General features: G+C 38.7%; 1 protein-coding gene across 6 annotated transcripts in view; it reads right to left on the bottom strand.

Annotated features, from left to right (window-relative positions):
* Positions 1–21,620, bottom strand: part of LOC100594044 (plasma kallikrein) — a 40,609-nt gene that overhangs the window by 15,024 nt on the left and 3,965 nt on the right. For 2 of the 6 annotated variants that reach the window (XM_030816408.1, XM_030816407.1), the window contains 5 exons: positions 11,492–11,550; positions 7,489–7,651; positions 5,727–5,833; positions 3,126–3,285; positions 719–828 (listed from right to left, as the gene is read on the bottom strand). In XM_030816408.1, coding sequence (XP_030672268.1) covers positions 719–828; positions 3,126–3,285; positions 5,727–5,833; positions 7,489–7,651; positions 11,492–11,550 — 599 coding nt within the window. Of the gene's footprint in view, positions 1–718; positions 829–3,125; positions 3,286–5,726; positions 5,834–7,488; positions 7,652–9,666; positions 9,686–11,491; positions 11,551–12,151; positions 13,866–21,620 lie in introns of those variants that run through there. The other 4 variants (XM_030816410.1, XM_030816409.1, XM_030816411.1 and 1 more) reach the window with 4 other exon arrangements.

Below are 21,620 nucleotides of genomic sequence, written 5' to 3'. Positions count from 1 at the left end.
CTGTACCTATAACTATAACAATATCACTGTCCTGTAACTATAACAATATCACTGCCCTTAACTATAACAATATCACTGCCTATAACTATAACAATATCACTGTCCTATAACTATAACAATATCACTGTCCTATAACTATAACAATATCACTGTCCTATAACTATAACAATATCACTGCCCTATAACTATAACAATATCACTGTACCTATAACTATAACAATATCACTGTACCTATAACTATAACAATATCACTGTCCTATAACAATATCACTGTCCTATAACTATAACAATATCACTGTACCTATAACTATAACAATATCACTGTACCTATAATTATAACAATATCACTGTCCTATAACAATATCACTGTACCTGTAACTATAACAATATCACTGTACCTATAACTATAAAAATATCACTGTACCTATAACAAAGCCAGCAGTGTAACACCTTCAAACCTCTCTGGCTCTGACCCTCCTGCCTCTCTCTTTTTCTTATTAGCCTTGTGAGCACTCAACCCTGTGAGTACACTGGGCCCATCCAGAAAATCCAGAGTAAACTCCCCATCCATCAAAGCCCTTAACTGAATCCCATTGACAGAAACGCTTTTGCCAGCTATGGGAACACACGCACAGGTCCCAGGGCTCAGCACAGGGACGTCTCTGGGGGCTCTCATTCTGCCTACTACAATCACAAAGTGAAGTAGTCCTACAATTACCAGTTTCTGAAAGGGCACAGGGCTTCAGTGAGAATCCAGATTCCACGTTACTCAGCACCTTTATAGCGGTAGGTGTTCCTCCGGGACTGTACTTTAATACGCAATTGTTCCTGAACGGGAAGAAAAGAGGTTACTTTGCTTCGCAGGGAGCAGTGCAGGTAACAGTTAGTATTCAGATGGACAGTGGGAAAACAAAGACCCTGATAATGAGTGGGTTAGGAGTTTGCATTATTAATCAAATGGACATCCTTCCCCTCGCAAAGGGGTAAAGGGAGAGTTAGGGTGAGAATCAGGTGGGAGACACCGCGAGGTGTCTATATCGTTATAGGTATATAGTGATATTGTTATAGTTATAGGACAGTGATATTGTTATAGTTATAGGACAGTGATATTGTTATAGTTATAGGGCAGTGATATTGTTATAGTTATAGGTACAGTGATATTGTTATAGTTATAGGTACAGTGATATTGTTATAGTTATAGGACAGTGATATTGTTATAGGACAGTGATATTGTTATAGTTATAGGTACAGTGATATTGTTATAGTTATAGGACAGTGATATTGTTATAGTTATAGGACAGTGATATTGTTATAGTTATAGGACAGTGATTTGTTATAGTTATAGGACAGTGATATTGTTATAGTTATAGGACAGTGATATTGTTATAGTTACAGGTACAGTGATATTGTTATAGTTATAGGACAGTGATATTGTTATAGTTATAGGACAGTGATATTGTTATAGTTATAGGACAGTGATATTGTTATAGTTACAGGTACAGTGATATTGTTATAGTTATAGGACAGTGATATTGTTATAGTTATAGGACAGTGATATTGTTATAGTTACAGGTACAGTGATATTGTTATAGTTATAGGACAGTGATATTGTTATAGTTACAGGTACAGTGATATTGTTATAGTTATAGGACAGTGATATTGTTATAGTTATAGGTACAGTGATATTGTTATAGTTATAGGACAGTGATATTGTTATAGTTATAGGGCAGTGATATTGTTACAGTTATAGGACAGTGATATTGTTATAGTTATAGGTACAGTGATATTGTTATAGTTATAGGACAGTGATATTGTTATAGGACAGTGATATTGTTATAGTTATAGGTACAGTGATATTGTTATAGTTATAGGACAGTGATATTGTTATAGGACAGTGATATTGTTATAGTTATAGGTACAGTGATATTGTTATAGTTTAGACAGTGATATTGTTATAGGACAGTGATATTGTTATAGTTATAGGGCAGTGATATTGTTATAGTTATAGGACAGTGATATTGTTATAGTTATAGGTACAGTGATATTGTTATAGTTATAGGCCTATGTGTGGGGCAAACGGAACTTCAGGAAAAATGACACCAAAATTCGCTTCAGGAAAGCGAAAAATGACACAGACTTCAGAAAATGACTTCAGGAAAAATGACACCAAAAGTGAGTAGAGCGTGGAGTGATAGACAGTAGAGACTGGGAAGGTGATAGAGAGGTGGGAAGGTGGTGGGTGATGAAAAATTGCTTAGTGGGTACCATGTACATGACTCCAGTGATGGATATACCAAAAGCCCAGACTTTACCACTGTAAAATACATCAAAGTAACAAAATGACACTTGTACCCCATACATCTATGCAAATAAAAATAAGATTTAAAAATAAGGAAAAAAAAATCACAAGTTAATATCAAATTGTGATTAGCTCTATGAATGAAATAAACAGAGCTGAGTGTGACTTAAAAGAGAATGCTCAGAAATGGCCTTTTGGAGGGGATGGTATTTGAGGAAAGACCTGAAAGAATCAGCTTTGGAGAAGTAGGAGAAGAGGATGCCAGGCTTTGAAGATGCAGTACAATTACATGCCAGGGGAAAAGAGTAGAGAAACAAATGAAATTAAATGAATCAGTTGATTAAAAAATGAAGAGCAAGGCGTGGTGGCTCATGCCTGTAATCCCGGTGCTTTGGGAGGCCGAGATGGGTGGATCACGAGATCAGGAGTTCGAGACTAGCCTGACCAACATAGTAAAACTCCGTCTCTACTAAAAATAAAAAAATTAGCAAGGCATGGTGGCGGACGCCTGTAATCCCAGCTACTTGGGAGGCTGAGGCAGGAGAATTGCTTGAACCCAGGAAGCGGAGGTTGCAGTGAGTTGAGATTGCGCCACTGCACTCTAGCCTGGGCGACAGAGCGAGACTCCATATCAATCAATCAATCAATCAATCAATAAATCAATCAATAAAAGATAAAAAAATAAAATAGAGTAAGTAAATGAGGAAAGTGGCTAGGAGTAAAAGCCCTGTTTGCTTTTTAGTTCGGGAACAAAAGAGGTTATGAAGAACACAGTGAAATCCTGGAGGCACCAATACAAAGAACAAACACCTTGAACTGTACTCACCGGTACTCTGCATTGTGAAATGTTTGCGTGGCATATGAAAAAAATTGGCAGCGAATGTTATTGGTGCACCTTTTTTGGCATTCTTCGACACTGCTAACCTTAGATACATTAAAATTGACTCCTCTCATATCAATTCCTTTATAAATGTCTCGGTGGCAAGCTGTACAAGAAAAATACATAGAGCAAATACAGTCCATTTTCTTTCCAGAGGTAGATTCGATACCCACCACCATGTGGGCTGGTAGTTTAGAAGGATAATAGCCCAGTTTTGGCAACTGCTATATTAATTAAGGGATTTAAAATTTTTATTATGTCCATAAATTATCGAACTCTGCTTGAAGTAAATACAATCCAGTATTTTCCCTAAAGCACTAGCTTTGAAATTGGGTTACTTCACTTCTTAAACTGCACGATGCATGCAGCAATGCAGGCAAATTTCACGTTGAAATTATCAGTGAGCAGTGGGAAATAAACAAGGCAATAATTATGAGGACACTGATAATGTGTGCTGAGGTTTGCATTATTAAAGCAACTGATGTGCCTTTGACCTTTTGCATTGAATGAAGGAGCTTCTCTATCTCCCAGTGTTATTTCTCTGCTTTCGACTTCTCCTGTCTGATTACAAATTGCATCTGGATCAATCATTACAAAATGTGGAAAGTTGTTTACACATGGTGAAACCACTTTCATTCTTGCTTTAAAATAGTGTTAACTTCTATTTAAGCACCCTTTTCATTGAGATTTGTCTTACATGCAAAAGATACAGATAATTCTTTTCACAGACAGTGAAGCAAAATTAGGCTCTTTTTTTGAAAAAGATTCAAATTTCTTGGTTAGACTTTTGGTTAAGGAAGTAATGTAACCAGGAGTATAAACTGTATACTTTTTTAAAGTTTTATTCCCCAAGATTATGTGGAATAAACCATAATCTACTATAGATAACTTTCCACTCCTAAGAAGTATGGTTGAAGTCATAAAACTAAATTTAAGGGTGGGAAAGACAGAAAATATACAAACTGTCAGGAAAACTATACGACAGTATGTTGAGTTGGGCAGGGAGGTGGATTATTCACTGTGGTTCTTAAACACAGGAATTTGAAGATTGTGGAAATGAAGTCTCTTTCCTATTTTTCTGCATGTGAGGAAAGAATAGGCTAAGAGTTGGGATGGGACTCTTACAAATAAAAACTTTTTAAGTGTTCATATGAAAGCTCTAAATGCTTTTGACTAGAATTGTTCTCGAGTGTAGAGATTTTATGTACTTGGGAACAATTTTTCACTTTAAGATGATGAAGTTAGGAAAAAACATTAAAAGCAAGCTAAGTGAGTAACACTGAGTTTTAGAATATGTTAACAATAACAGGAGTATTGAGAAAGGCACAATATTACTTTTTCTTTAAATTTCGCTACAAGATACAACAATCGGAAATAGCACTTACTCGAGTAACTTATACCAAATTAGATTAACATACAAATTGATCTTTTAAAATAGGAAATGTACTCCACCTCAGGTAGACTACACCTATTATACTGGCTAAGTCAGGCCCAGATTTATAATGAAGGCATTGCCGTCCTTTGATAACTGGTTAAAACGCAAACAGCAGGCTCAAAGTGTGTATGTAGTGAAGGGGTGGTATCAGCGAGGGAGGAAAGGATGACAAATTTAAAAACATCTGAAATTTGAACCTACAAAATTAATTGTGCATAATGAAAATAAAATAGTAATGATATATAGTCATATGCAGAATAACAGCACAGTTATTTTAAGATTCTGACAACTCATCAGTTGAATCTTTTCAGCACTTTTCACTTTCTGATCAGTCCCAGTCATGTTTGAGAAATAGTTCATTTGTCTTAAATTTATTAGGATAGCGTTGGAAACTGTTTCCCAAGACATCAGTAGCTTCAGATGTTAGAATCAAAGTTCTCTAGCATCCTAGTCCTCAAGTTTCCTTTAAGAAGTAATATTCTTAACAAGATTTGCAGAATTCAGCTCTTCAATTTGGGCCTAATGGTATATCACAGAGTTTCTTGATGTCAGCACTGTTGACATTTTGGGCCAGAAAATTATTTGCTGTGGACGACTGCCCTGTGCCCTGTAGAATGCTGGGCAGCATTCAAACATTCTGGCCTCTACTTAGTAAATGCTAATAGCATCCTCCCTAGTTGTAGCCACCAAAAATGTCTCCGGACATTGTCAAATGTCCCCTAATGGAAGATACAAAATCACTGCTGGTTGAGAATCACTGATATAAAAATTACCCTCAAGTGAACCTGAGAGAGATGTTCCCTAGTGTTTTCTTAACAATTCGTATCTGGAAACAAGGAGACACGATTATTTGGATTCATTTTCTGTAAATCTTACACTTGAGTGCTAACCTCATAAATAATAGAGGCTCATTAAGTATGTGTTGATTGATAAAGACAATAGAAGTGTCCAGATGAATATGGGTCCCTCTTTTGTGTCCAGAATACTGCCCCATCTCCCATCTTTATGAGTGATGCCTTCCAAAAGGCTGTAGCAGTACGAACTTTGAGCAAAAGCTGTTCTAAGGGAGATCCAATATTAACTCAAATGTAGCTAAGAAATTCACAACTTACCACTTATTTGATGACCACATTGCTTTAAGGAATGTCCAGAAATTGCACCTGTTCGATGTACTTTTGGCAGGGTTCCTGTAACACTATCCTTCAAGAAGCAACCAAACCTGTTTTAAAAGTAGCTTTACTTAGGAAGTAGAAAAATAAACATACATTGAGGAAATGTCTAGCATTTTCTATACACTAACAAAACCAGGAACAAGGAAAATAATATAGCTTCCCCAATACTTGCTGGAAAGGACACTCTTAGAGGTAATTTTATAACATCCCCATAATATCTAACTTCAGCATTGCGTTTTCTTTACACTCTCATTTTTTAAGTACAGGAAGTCAACCATATTAAAGCGTTAATGATTTTTCCTGTGTTCTTAAACTTTCAGGCAACTATGTCCTCCATTGGTAATTATTTTTGCAAGTACTTTCATTTACTTAAAAGGTTAACTTAGTGATAAGAGCTGGATCTGTATATCGTGTTCATCTTGCTTATTAACTCCTTGTAGTCTGTACTTAATGGAAGACTTCCCTCTGTCTTAAATGTCAACCTTCATGTTAATTTCATTATTTATAAGAATTCTAGAACCTACCTCTACTTTTAATATGATGATCCTCACATACAATCTGGGTTTTCTCTACAAGTTTAACATGTAGGATCAGAGAATGACTGTCCGATTTCTAGTTCGTAAACTCACATACAGTGAAGATGAGAAAACAGTTATGAATATGGAAATGGGAACAACAAAGAAAACCTTATTCTAGATATTAATCAAAATGAAAAAACATTAAGATGAAAACTGTGGCTCGTGATTAATAAGCATCTCTCTGACCTAATAAAAATTGTAATTACGGCTGAGTGCGGTGGCTCACGCCTGTAATCCCCGCACATTAGGAGGTGGAGGCAGGCAGATCACGAGGTCAGGAGTTCAAGGCCAGCCTGGCCAATGTGGTGAAACCCCGTCTCTACTAAAAATACAAAAATTAGCTAGACGTGGTGGTGCGTGCCTGTAATCCCAGCTACTTGGGAGTCTGAGGCAGGAGAATCGTTTGAACCTGGGAGGTGGAAGTTGCAGTGAGCCGAGATCACGCCACTGCACTCCAGCCTGGGCTACAAAGTGAGACTCCATCTCAAAATCAAATTTGTAAGTACTATTTTTCCAATACTTTTACAAATTTCCAGTTAATACATATTCACACAAGCACAAGCACACATACACACACACATACCATACATAGCATCATGCTGTAGGTGCCCAAACTGGCTCACTTTAGGCACCATTTAGATCTGCCCTGTCCCAAAATCACAAGTTCTAGATCTTTCTCAATTATATTCTCAGCAAAATGCTTGTCTTATGTTATTTTCTTCAGACTGTGCTATCCACTAATGTGATCATGGGTCACACAGTTAATTCTGTTTCTTCATTCAGATGTAATGCTCACCTGTTAGACTTTTTCTTGAGACAGTCTCTTAGCCCAGTGATATTCAAGCATTTTGAGGCTTTGAATAGAAAATGACTAGCTTCTACTACTTTAAATAAACACAGTGATTGTTTAAAATGTAGATTTCTAGTCCCAAGAAACTTTGGTTCAGCACATCTGGGTTGTGGCCTAGGAATCTGCGTTTCTAAGAACCACTTGAAGGGATTTTGCTGAGGCTGGTCCTTGAACCCCGTTTGAGAAAGAACTCTCAGTTATACTACACCTTTTTGCATAAAACTGATTCAGTTTTGAAAAATGCCTTCTCCAATAATGAAATACCAACTTTTACCTTTTCTCCATGTCACTGATTGAACTTGCTGGAAGAAAACTGAATAACAAACACCTTGGGTGGAATGTGCACATCATCTGGCAGTGCTGGGCATTTGGGGTGTACATGGAAGCTACATCCCCACCTCTGAAGAAGGTGTTTTCATATAGTTGAGTCAGACATCCTGGGATAGAACCATTAAAATTAATTTGGGATAATTCAAATAATAATTTTAATAAAAAGATATCTGCTTTCTTAACTTCTCCCACTGACTACTCAAAGACCTGTATAATATAACTAATTATGCTGAGAAAATAAAATATATTAAGGCAACTATTTGAACAATGTATAGTGTTATTTAATTTTCTGGGTACTTCTATATAAAAAATTGGCTTATTTTCATTAAATTGCACAATAATTTGCACATAAATCCCCCACAATAAAATAAAATCCTAACTTAGGTTTTCCCTGCTGCCTGACATGCTATGAAAATATCATGCCTTAAAAAGAATAATATTTGCTCTATTTTCAAAACATGTTTGTAACAAACACCTCCACCAGCTTCTCACAATTCTGTAAGGGAAGTTAGAGGCAGGCTTTATTATCTGCATCTGGATTATGTTTTTTAAAAGAAAGTTAAATAACTGAATCTCAGGGCACACTTGCCCAAGATCCACACAGTTAGTGAAAGTCCTGTGACAGTCATCCAGCCCTGACTCCCAATCCTGTGTCCTTTTTTAGCATGCAATGCTAAATATTATTCCTCATCTCAGTATGATTCAAGCAAACTGACAATATTTTTTACTCATTTTTAAGACGGTTTAAACAAATACATGCATATGCTAAATTGAACATAAATTTTGAACTATTTGCTGTTTGGAATTATTCCCAGCTCTAGAACACACTGCACCCCACATAATAGTAGAGAATTAGGTGTCTTTACTGGCTTTAATTTGTAAATTTGGATTTACCTGGAAAGACTCTGTTCCAAGTGTGCTTCATAAGCTTTCCTGTTCAGGTAGCACATTCATTTCAGTCATCAACTGACCATTAACCATGGCTATTCCAATGACAACCTGGCCATTCCCTGGGGCAGTAGTTACTCTTCAATTTAAATAGTACCTATTTTTATTGCCTTTGAGGGAATGGGCAGCTTAGACCACGTGCATTTTATTAAGCACTGGAGAGTGCCATCTTCTCTGCACTATCCTACCCCCTGGGGATTCTGGCCCTGAGCCCCATTATGACCATCCAACACAGCAAGACTGCTTCTCTCCCTCTCAGAGGTGTGGCCAAGATGACTACCTCTTGGGTAAGGTTTATATTTGAAAAGAGCACAGATCTCTTCAAGGAAGCTTTTGGGAATACAAGTGTATTGCCTAGATTTCACGTATGTACAAAACATGCAGGAGTTGGTTTACTGACAATACTAGTTACAAAAAGGCCTATTTTTTTCAGACAGTTGGTGGTTTTGACTGACTCATAATTATCAAGCAGTCACTCCTCTTCCAGCCCCCAGTTCACAAGCAAGGATGCACACAATGGCAGGTCCTGGTCCAGAGCTTCTCATTCTGCAACTGAGCCTCTGTGAACTGCCATGTGACAGTCAGGGAAGGGAGTGAATAGAAAGACACCAACTTTGTTGCTGAATGGAAAGAAACTTCTAGTAGGTGTTCTTGCTTATCCTCATAAGTTGGTGATCATGATGATAATGATGATCATGACAATTACAGCTGTGTCTGTGCTGTATTTTGGAGCATATGTAAAGTACTATTATAGAATTTATCTCATAATGATGGTGGCTTTCAAAGCTTTTACATGGGCCCCCATGTCCATGGACTTTGGGCAGGTTATTCAGGCTTAACAGTTCCATAAACAATAATGAGAAGAAAAGTACTCTAATTTTAAAGAATTAGATGACAAATGTGAAAAGATAATTTACAAAAGAAATAGAAGTGATAAGTATATGAAAATGGGAGGAATCACAATATAGGCAAGTTAAAACAACTAGAAGCCATTTTATCCATGAGATTAGCAAAAACGAAAAATTAAATAACCAGTGTTTGTATACTGGTTTTGATTGCAAACGACAGAAAACCTAGTACAAAGTGGCTTGAAAACAAATGAAATCTATTGGTTCAGGACCCAAAAAGCCCATGGTGAATCTGGCTTAAAAAGTAACTGGACATTGTGCTCAACTGATAGCATCAGTGGACGATATGTCTCCTTCTGCTAGCTCCAGTCATGGTGTTACCATTACTCTCAAGCTCCACGTAGTAGCAAAATAGCACCAACAACTCAGGCCTCTGTATTCTCTTCTGTTTCAAGTCAAATTGGAAAAAGAAAAAAGTAAGAGACTTATTTCTAGATGTCTAAACAAAAGCTTCGTTGCAAGACGTTGGCTCTGATTGGGTCACTGCAGCCAGGAGGATGTGTGCACTTCCTGGTTCAGCAGAAGAATCAGAGTCACCAGAACCACATGGACCAAAACTGAGAGGCAGTAGCTCTGCAGAAATAAATTAGGACTCTGTTTCCAGAAAGATAAACATGTCAGGATGCAAAGCAACAGAAGCCTGTTAGAGTTGGCCTAAGTGGGGTAAATGAGCACTCTTATTACCTGGCAGAAAAAGTCAGCTATGGAGTAACCTTTCTGAAAGATAATTTCATGATGCCACACCATAAAACCTTCAAAAATATTCATACCTTTGAATCTAATATTTTTATTTTTAAAAATGTATTCTACAGAAATAACTGAATAAGTGCATAAGAGTGTGCACACAAAAATACCATAAAAAGACAAGAATAGCAAGCTCCAAAAAATATTACTTATTTGCACCAAAAGACAGCTGTAAGTGGAAAATGCAAGTCAAAGAGTGTCCATAGTTAATAACTCTTTTTTGTGAAATGCGCAAATATGCATATGTAGAAAAATATCTGAAAGACTAAACAAAAGATGTTTAACGATGACTGTTTCTGAATTTGGGGCCTACATTCAATATGTAGTTTCTAATTTTTTGCTTATTTACATCCCTAATTTTCCTAGCCATAATCATGATTTATTTTGCCAAAAAAAAAAGAAAAAAACGAAAAACCCCCTGGAGTTGGCCGTGGTTCCCAGTGTCTCTGGCTTATGCTCCTTCTCAGCTCTCAGTGGCTTTGCACATGGGTTTGTAAACTACGTTTAGAAGAGCAATCAGGGTTGAGGGACAGACACAGGGGAGTTGTGATTTAGGGGGAATAAAAGCCTTTCTCCTGGAAAAAAAAGTCTCTTTACGAATGTAAACCTTACCTACAGATGTTTATTGTAGCCATACATCTGAGAGGAAAGTTAAATACTCATTGTTGTGTGGCCCTGTTAAGTCACCGTAGACCCAGAATCATGCCTTGTGGGGACACAGAGAAAACTCCCTCTACAATGATTAATGAAATGTCCAGAATCATTTTTATTCTCCAAAAATTAATGAAATTAATAGAGAAATGAGATCGAAATCTGGTGTTGAAAGCTATTTACCTAGAACTATCCAAATGCCTGGTTTGCTAAGTTAAATTTAAACCAGGCACCTTCATTTTTGAAATGGTTCCCTAGCGGTCCAGAGTAAAACTATGTATCGTGTACCTAACAGATACTTGGATTGGACCTAGACACTGTAAAATGCCTAGCATTCTTTAGAATTTTCAGATAAAGTTTAATTTTTTAATGTTGATAATCAAAATAGAGGACTATTTTTTTGTTTCGAGTTTTGCTTTGCAGAATGTTATCTGCGAACAGAAGTTTTTGTTAACACAAGTCCCAACATATTCCTACTTCTGAGCTCCTTCCTCTGGTCTGCAACCTATGTCTAGAGCAATATATCTGGCAAGTGGTCCTTGTTCTGGAACATTAGATAGACACGTGTCCTGAATCATCAGGGACTATCTCCATCCCCGAAGCTGTATGTTCAATAGCTTTCTCCAGGGGTGGTGCCACTTGCTGGGCTACTCCTGTCTTAGCCTGAATTCCATGTTTTATAGATAATTCACTTACCACAGGAAACTGTAGCAAACAAGGAAATGAAATAAGTTGCTTGCTTGAATAAAATCATTCTAAAAAAGAAAACAATACATAACTCTGCTGGTTTTAGACCACATTTAACATAAATCTTAATTTAAGGTGATTTAGATTTTTTTGTAAATGTCTGAATTGCAAGACAAAGCACACAATTACTGGTATAGAAAACAAGGGGTTTTTTTTGTACATTTGTGTCTAGAGAGTTGGAAAATTTATAATGCTTCCCAAGATACAAATTGAGACCTCCAGACTACTGTTGTGTTTATTGTTGATTGGCCAACTCTGTGGCTAGTAATGTTGGAAAGGGAATTGGTAGAGAGGGAGTAAACAATTATGAAACCTCTTGATTTGGGCAAAAATAAAATTAATAAATAATGGCAATAATGTCAGTCCAAAAATCCCTAAGTAAAGAAAACCTCTGAAAATATTAAAGCCCATTTAAAAATTTTAAATCAATCAAATATTCCTTCTGATTTAAAATCGTCTTACATTTAAATATTTCTACATAAAGGAACATTACCTATACTCTCCTCAGGAAATTAGAATATAAATGACTAATTTTCTCATAAAGTAAAAAATTATACTTTAAAAATTATAGTTTATTTGGAAACAATCAGAATAATAGAAATTTGCTACCTGAAAACAATTGCTTCTTGGAGGTGAGTCTCTTGTCACTTAAAAATGAACGGTCTTCGAGCTGTTCTAATGTGGCGCTGCAGGCGATATTCTGCTCGGCTTCAATATTGACTTTGGGTTTCTGCCAACAGTTGCAACTTTTTGTCCTGTCAACATATTCCATGAACATCCTATCCGTGTTCAGCTGTTAAGTATATTAACTATTTCAGGGAGTGATGTCAGCAAGAATAGGAATAGGAGTTTGTCAGAACAGGAGTTTCTAGCGCTCATCCCCTGCAAAAACATCAATTTGAACAAGTAACCATGCACGAAAATAACTTCACTAGAGCTAAGGAATCAGGTGAGAGGTTATACCACCTGGTTGCAACACAGAAATAAGAAAAGACACATTGAAGTGTACAGGAAGGGCAATTTCACATTACCAGTGTCACCCCACCTTCAAGCCTGGGCAGCACAGTATGGAGAGAGATACCCTCTTGCATGGAGGAGGGGCAGTTAAGATAGCGCCCAACTTCACCACAGATCCCAAGCACCAAGCCCACTCCAGTAAACCCCAGCACCAGGATGCAGGCCTGCCACAGACCAGACCGGCCTCTGTGGCCTTAGCCCCATGCTCACCCCAGACCAGGTCAGCCCCTGGGGCTTCAGGCTCCAAGATGGCCACAGAAGACCTAGACTTCAGGCCTGTTCCAGCTCTAGCCTGGCCCCCAAGACTCTAGCCTCCACATTAGCCCCAGCAACCCAAGGCTCCAAGTTGGTACCCACGGGCCTAGAATCCAGGCCATCCCCTGCAGATCCAGCACCAGGTCAGCCTCCAGAGATCTTGATCCACGCTGGGCCATGTGGACCCAGATGCTGGGCTCACCCCAGTGGACCTTGGTCCCAGGACAGCCTGAATAAACTCAGGAACAGGCCTATCCCCATGAACTCAGGTGCCAGGTGATCCCTATGTTAGGCTGACCCCTGCAGACTCAGGCTTAGGGCTCATTTCAGTGCCAAGTCAGCCCCCAAGGATCCATGCTTCAAACCAGTCCTTGTGCACAGAATACAGACAACCACAGTGAATGAACCCAGAATCCAGCCCTGCCCACCTTAGAACTCCAGCAGAAATCCTGTGCATAGACCCCAACAGACAGGCCACCCACAATCTCTGGTCAATCTGACTAGTGAATGGCTTTCTCTGCTGAAGCTAGTACGTAAAGACTGAAATAGGTGCCTACTTCAATGCAAGGCCACATTGATCACAAATAATCAGGGAAACAAGAAACCACCAAAGGAAGGAAATAAAGCAGCAGGAGGTGACCCTAAAGAAATGGAGATCTATACTGCATGACAAAGAGTTAAAAATAATTGCCTTAAGAAAGCTCAATGAGCTACAAAACAATATGGATAGACAGTAAACAAAATCAGGAAAAGAATACATGAGCAAAATTAGAAGTTCAACAAAAAGATAGATAGGAACCATAAAAAAGAACCAAACAGAAATTCTGGAGCTGAAGAACAAAATGACTGAATTGAAAAAATTCACAAACAGCTTCAGCAGCAGACTAGATTGAGCAGGAGAAAGAATCAGCATGCTCAGATACAGGTCATTTGAAATTACCCAGTCAGAGTAATAAAAGGAATGATAAAAATTGCAGAAAGCTGACAAGACTTATAGGACACTGTTAAGAAAACTAAAAAGTCAGGAAACAACAGGTGCTGGAGAGGATGTGGAGAAATGGGAACACTTTTACACTGTTGGTGGGACTGTAAACTAGTTCAACCATTGTGGAAGTCAGTGTGGCGATTCCTCAGGGATCTGGAACTAGAAATACCATTTGACCCAGCCATCCCATTACTGGGTATATACCCAAAGGATTATAAATCATGCTGCTATAAAGACACATGCACACGTATGTTTATTGCGGCACTATTCACAATAGCAAAGAGTTGGAACCAACCCAAATGTCCAACAACGATAGACTGGATTAAGAAAATGTGGCACATATACACCATGGAATACTATGCAGCCATAAAAAATGATGAGTTCATGTCCTTTGTAGGGACATGGATGAAACTGGAAAACATCATTCTCAGTAAACTATCGCAAGGACAAAAAACCAAACACCGCATGTTCTCACTCATAGGTGGGAATTGAACAATGAGAACACATGGACACAGGAAGGGGAACATCACACACCAGGGACTGTTGTGGGGTGGGAGGAAGAGGGAGGGACAGCATCAGGAGATACACCTAATGCTAAATAACGAGTTAATGGGTGCAGCAAAACAACATGGCACATGGATACATATGTAACAAACCTGCACATTGTGCACATGTACCCTAAAACCTAAAGTATAATAATAAAAAGAAAACTAATATGCATTATAAGAGTTCCAGAAGAAGTAGAGAAAGAGAAAGTTGCAGAAACTTATTTTAAAAAATAAGAATAGAAAACTCTCAAAATTTGGAGAAATAAATGAAATAAACATTCAGATTTATGAAGCCCAAAAGAACTCCAATTAGATTAAATATAAAGAGATCCTCAGCCGGGCACAGTGGCTCACGCCTGTAATCCCAGCACTTTGGGAGGCCGAGATGGGTGGATCATGAGGTCAGGAGATCAAGACCATCCTGGCTAACATGGTGAAACCCCATCTCTACTAAAAATACAAAAAAAAATTAGCCAGGCGTAGTGGCGGGCGCCTGTAGTCTCAGCTACTCCAGAGGCTGAGACAGGAGAATGGCGTGAACCCAGGAAGCAGAGCTTGCAGTGAGCCGAGACCGCGCCACTGCACTCCAGCCTGGACGACAGAGCAAGACTCCATTTAAAAAAAAAAAAAAAAGAGAGAGAGAGATCCTCACCATGACAAAGAGAGAATTTTCAAAGAAGCAAGAGAAAAGCTATTCTTCACATACAAGGGAAGCTTCATAAGATTATCTGTGGATTTCTCAGCAGAAATCATGTAGGCCAAGAGAGAGTGGGATGATATATTCAAAGTATTGAAAGTACAAAACCTGGCAACCAAGAATATAATATCAGGCAAAGCTGTCCTTCAGAAAGGAAGGAGAGAAAAAGAATTTCCCAGATGTGTTAGTCCAGTTTCACACTGCTGTAAAGATACTACCTGAGACTGGGTAATTTATAAACAAAAGAGGTTTAACTGACTCACAGTTACCCATGGCTGGGGAGGCCTCAGGCCTTATAATCATGATGGAAGGCAGAGGGGAAGCAGACACCTTCTTCACAAGGTGATAGGAGAGACAGAGTGTGTATGTGTGGGGGAAACAGCCACTTTTAAATCCCTCGCTATCACGAGATCACAGCACAGGGGAAACCACCCCCATGATCCAATCACCTCTCACCAGGCCCCTCCCATGTAATCCCATGTGGGGACTACAATTCAAGACGAGATTTGGGTGGGGACACAGAGCCGAACCATATCATTCTTCCCCTGGCCTTTCCCAAATCTCATGTCCGTTTCAGATTTCAAACCAATGATGTCTTTCCAACAGTCCCCCAAAGTCTTAACTCATTCCACAGTAACCCAAAAGTCTAAGTCCAAAGTCTCATCTGAGACAAGGCAAGTCCCTTCCCTCAATGAGCCTTTAAAATAAAAAGCAAGTTAGTTACTTCCAAAATACAATGGGGGTACAGGAATTGGGTAAATGTTCCCATTCCAAATGGGAGAAATTGGCCAAAATCAAGGGGCCACAGGTCCCAAGCACGTGCAAAACCTAGCAGGGAAGTCATTAAATTTTAAAGCTCCAAAATAATCTCCTTTGAGCCCCTGTCTCACATCCAGGGCATGCTGATGCAAGGGGTGGGCTGTTAAGGCCTTGGGCAGCTCTGCCCCTGTGGCTTTGCAGGGTACAGCCCCTACGGCTGCCTTCATGGGCTGGCACTGAGTGCCCGCAACTTTCCAGTCAGTAGATCTACCATTCTGGGGTCTGCAAGATGGGGGAACTCTTTTCACAGCTCCACTGGGCAGTGCTCCAGTGGGGACTCTGTGTGTGGGCTCCAACCCCACATTTCACCTCTGCATTGCCCTAATAGAGGTTCTCCATGAGGGCTGGGTCCCTGTAGCAGGCTTCTGCCTGGACAGCCAGGTGTTTCCACACATCCTGTGAAATCCAGGCAGAGGATCCCAAAGCTCAACTCTTGTTTTCTGTGCACTCACAGGCCCAAGAGCACGTGGAAGCCACCAAGGCTTGGGGCTTGCACCCTTGAAGCACCAGCCTGAGCTATGGACCCTTTTAGTCACAGCTGGAGCTGGACTGGCTGGGGCACAGGGCACCAAGTCCCAAGGCTGCACAGAGCAGCGGGACCCATGAAACCATTTTTCCCTCCTAGGCCTCTGGGCTTGTAATGGGAGGGGCTGCCTTGAAGACCTCTGAAATGCCCTGGAGACATTTTCCCCATTGTTTGGCAATTAACATTCAGCTCCTGGTTACTTATGTAAATTTCTGCAGCCGGCTTGAATTTCTCCTTGGAAAATTGGTTTTTCTTTTCTACCACATGGTCAGGCTGCAAAATTTCCACACTTTTATGCTTTGCTTCCCTTTTAAACATAAATTCCAATTTCATACCATCTCTTTGTGAAGGAATATGACTTGACTGTATGCTTTCAGAAAAAGCCAGGTTATATCTTGAATGCTTTTCTGCTTAGAAATTTATTCTGACAGATACCCTAAATCATCTCTCTCAAGTTGAAAATTCCACAGATCTCTAGGGCAGGGGCAAAATGCTGCCAGTCTCTGCTAAACATAGCAAGAATGACCTTTGCTCCAGTTCCCAATAGTTTCTCGTCTCCATCTGAGACCACCTCAGCCTGGACTTCATTGTCAATATGACTATCAGCATTTTGGTCAAAACCATTCAACAAGTCTCTAGGAAGTTTCAAACTTTCCCACATCTTCCTATCTTCTTCTGAGTCCTCCAAACTGTTCCAACCTCTGCCTGTTACCTGGTTTCAAAGTTGCCTTCACATTTTCAGGTTATCTTTATAGCAGTACCTCACTCTGCCAGTACCAATTCTCTGTATTGTTTATTTTCACACTGCTAAAAGATATCACCTGAGACTGGGTAATTTATAAACGAAAGAGGTCTAAATGACTCACAGTTCCTCATGGCTGAGGAGGCCTCAGGAAACTTACAATTATGGCGGAAGGTGAAGGAGAAGCAGGTACCTTCTTCACAAGGCAGCAGGAGAGAGAGAGAGTGCACAGGGGTAACTGCCACTTTTAAACCATCAGATCTCATGAGAACACCCTCAGCATCATGAGAACATAATGGGAGAAAACACCTCATGATCCAATCATCTCCCAACAGGTCCCTCCTTTGACACCTGGGGATTGCAATTTGAAATGCGATTTGGGTGGAAGTTCAGAGCCAAATCATATCACCAGACAAATAGAAGCTGTGGGATTTCAATACCATTAAACTTGCCTTACAAAAAATGCTAAAGGGAATTCTCAAGTTTTAACAAAAGGACACTAACTAACATGAAAACATATGAAAGAATAAAAATCTATTAAAGGTATTCTTATACAGTCAAATACAGAATACTCCAATACTGTTATTGTGCAACAGTCACTTTTAACTCTAGTATAAAAGTTAAAAAACAAAAGTATTAACAAATAATTATAACTACAACAATTTGCTAATGAATACACAACATACAAAAGATATAAACTATGGCACAAGTAATAAAATGTGGGAGGAGGAGAAGTTAAAATACAGTATTTTTAAATGCAGTCGAAGTTGTTACCAGATTAAAACAGATGGTTACAATTATGAAATATTTTACGTAAACCTCATGATAACCACAAAGAAAAAGTCTGTAGTAGATATACAAAACATAAAGAGAAAGGAACCAAAGCAAAGCAAATTGCTCCAAAAAAGTTATTAAGTCACAAAGGAAGACAGTGAGACAAGAAGAAGCAACAAAGGAGCTATAAAACAATCAGAAAACAATTAACAACATGATAGTAGTAAGCCTTTACCTACCAATAATTACTTTAGATGCAAATGTATTAAATTATCCAATCAAAAGACAGAGTGGATGACTGAATAAAAAATAAGATTTAACTATACGCTGCCTGTAAGAGACTAACTTTAGCTTTAAGGACAGACACAAGCTGGAAGTGAAGGGGTGAAAAAGAGATTGCATTCACATGATAACCAAAAGAAAGCAGAGGTGGCTATCCTTATAACAGATGAGATAGAGTTTAAGTCAAATACTGTCACAAGAGACAGAGAAGGTCATTATATAATGGTAAAAGGGTCAATTCATTAAGAGGATATAACAATTGTAAATACATATGTACCCAAAATCAGTGCATCTAAATCTATAAAGCAAATATTAACAAAACTAAAGGAGAAATAAATAGCAACATGCTTTCAACAATGAATAGATCACCTAGACAGAAAATCAAAAAGGAAACTGTGGATTTCAAAATGCTATAAACCAATAGACCTAACAGACATGTGCAGAACGTTCCTTCCAAAAGCAGCAGAATGCACATTCTTTTTAAGTGCACATAGAACATTCTCCAGGATAGGTTATATGTTAGGCCAAGAAAAACATCTTAACAAATTTAAGGATTGAAATCATATCAAGCATCTTTTCCAACCATAATGACATAAAAGTAGAGTTCAATAACAGAAGGAAAAATGGAAAATTCACAAATACGTGAAAATTAACATACTCCTGAACAACCAATGAGTCAAAGAAGAAATCAAAAGGCAAATCAAAAAATATCTTGAGGAAAATGAAGAGAAACAAAATTTGTGGCATTGAAAATTTATGGGATGCAGCAAAAGCAGTTCTAAGAAGGAAATTTATAGGGATAAATGCCTACCTTAAGAAAATGGAAAGATCTGAAATATCCTAACTTTACACCTGAAGCAATAAGAAAGTAAAAAAAAAAAAAAAAAAAAAAACTAAGTCCAAAGACAGAGGAAGAAAGAAAATAATAAAGATCAGAGCAGAGATAAATGAAATAGAGACTAGAAAAACAACAGAAAAGGTCAATGACACTGTTACTGTTTTTAAAAAGATAAATCAAGAAATCTTTAGCCTAATTAGGAGAAAAAGAAAAAAACTCAAATAAAATTATAAATGAAGGAGGAAACATTACAATGGATACCATAGAAATACAGAAAATTGTGAGACTACTATGAAAAACAGTATATCAACAAATTAAATAACACAGAAGAAACAGACAAATTCCTAGGAACATACAACCTACCTAGACTGAATCAGGAAGAAATAGAAAATCTGAACAGGCTAATAATGAGTAAGCAGATTGAATCAGAAATAAAAACTCTCAACTAAGAAAAGCTCAAGACCTGATGTCTTCACTGGTGAAGTCTATAAACATTTAAAGAAGAATTAACACCAATCCTTCTCAAACTCTTTCAAATAATTGAAAAGGAGGAAACACTTACAATCTCATTTAATGAGGCCAGCATTACTTTGATAGCAGAGCCAAACAAGGACATCACAAGAAAATAAAATTAAAATTACAGATCAATATTCCTGATGAACATAGATCCAAAAATCCTTAAGAAATTATTAGCCAGACTAAATTCAACAACACATTAAAAGGATCATGATCAGCTAAGCCTGGGATGCAAGGATGGTTCAACATATGCAACTCAATAAATGCTATGTACCACATTCACAAAATGAAGGATAAAAATCATATGATCATCTGAAGAGAGGCACTTACAACTACATGCAGCATCTAAAAAAGTCAAAGTCATGGCAACAGAGAGTAGAATGGTGATAGCCAGCATATGGGGAATGCCAGCTATGGGGTGGTTTTGGTCAAAGGGTCCAAAGTTTCAATTATGCAGTGTGAATAGGTTGGAGGATCTAATGCACAACATTGTTTCATATCATCCTGAAGCAGCTGTACTGATAGAACAGTGGAATGTCCACTTGAAGTCACAATTACAATGCCAACTAGGGGACAATACTTTGCATGGCTGGGGCAAAATTCTCCAGAAGGCTATGCATGCTCTGAATCAATGTCCAATATATGGCACTGTTTCTCCCATAACCAGGATTCACAGGTCTAGGAATCAAGGGGCAGAAGTGGAAATGGCACCACTCACCATCACCCCTAGCTATCCAGTAGCAAAATTTTTGCTTCCTGTTCCCAAGACATTACTTTCTGCTTGCCTAGAGGTGTTAGTTTCAGAGGGAAAAATGCTGCCACCAGAAGACACAACAAGGATTCCACTAAACTGGAAGTTAAGAGTGCCACCTGGACACTTTGAGCTCCTTTTACCTCTAAGTCAAGAGGCTAAGAAGGGAGTTGCAGTGTTGGCTGGGGTGATTGACCTGGACTATCAAGATAAAGTTAGTCTACTACTCCACAATGGAGGTAAGGAAGAGTATGCGAGGAATACAGGAGATCCCTTCAGGCAACTCTTAGTATTACCATGCCCTGTGATTAAGGTCAATGGGAAACTACAACAGTCCAATCCAGGCAGTGCTACATAGGGCCCAGACCCCTTAGGAATGAATGTTTGGGTCACTCCACCAGGTAAAAAACCACAACCTGCTGAGATGCTTGCTGAAGGCAAAAGGAATACAGAATGGGTAGGAGAAGAAGGTAGTCATCAATACCAGCTATGCCCATGTAACCAGCTGCAGAAATGAGGACTGAAATGATCCTATCTCCTCCTTATTTTGTTAGGAACATGTCTGTGTATGTATACACTTGTACTAAGGAAGTATCTTCATTTTATTTCCTTTCTTTTTCCTTTATCATGTGACATAAGATTTATCTACTTCAAATCAGCATTTAAATGTTAACTTTATGTAATGGCATTTGGGTTAGGGATTGGTACCTTTCTGGTTGTACGAAGGATGGCTGTATTATGTATTACCTAACATAATTATGACCTTATTATTGTCTTTATTTGAAGATTATATATGACTTCAGGAGATGCGTGTGGGTTCAAGCAGACAAGGGGTGGATTTGTGACGGTTGAGTGTCAGCTTGACTGGATTGAAGGATGCAAAGTATTGTTCCTGGATGTGTCTGTGAGGGTGTTACCAAAGAAGATTAATATTTGAGTCAGTTGACTGGGAGAGGCAGACCCACCCTCAATCTGGGTAGGCAACATCTAATCAGCCACCAGCAGGGCTAGGATAAAAGCAGGCAGAGGAACATGGAAGGACTAGACTGGCTAAGTCTTCTGGCCCTCATCTTTCTCCTGTGCTGGATGTTTCCTGCCTTTGAACATTGTACTCCAAGTTCTTCAGCTTTTGGACTCTTGGAGTTACACTGGTGGTTTGCCAGGGGCTCTTGGACCTTCAACCACAGACTGAAGGCTGCACTGTCGGCTTTCTTGCTTTTGAGGTTTTGGGACTTGGACTGGCTTCCTTGCTCCTCAGCCTGCAGGCGGACTATTGTGGGACTTCACCTTGTGATCGTGTGAGTCAATACTCTTTAATAAACTCCCCG

Source organism: Nomascus leucogenys, chromosome 7b, assembly GCF_006542625.1.
Source record: "Nomascus leucogenys isolate Asia chromosome 7b, Asia_NLE_v1, whole genome shotgun sequence".
Lineage (NCBI taxonomy): Eukaryota > Metazoa > Chordata > Mammalia > Primates > Hylobatidae > Nomascus > Nomascus leucogenys.
This window is presented reverse-complemented; position numbering and strand designations above follow the sequence as displayed.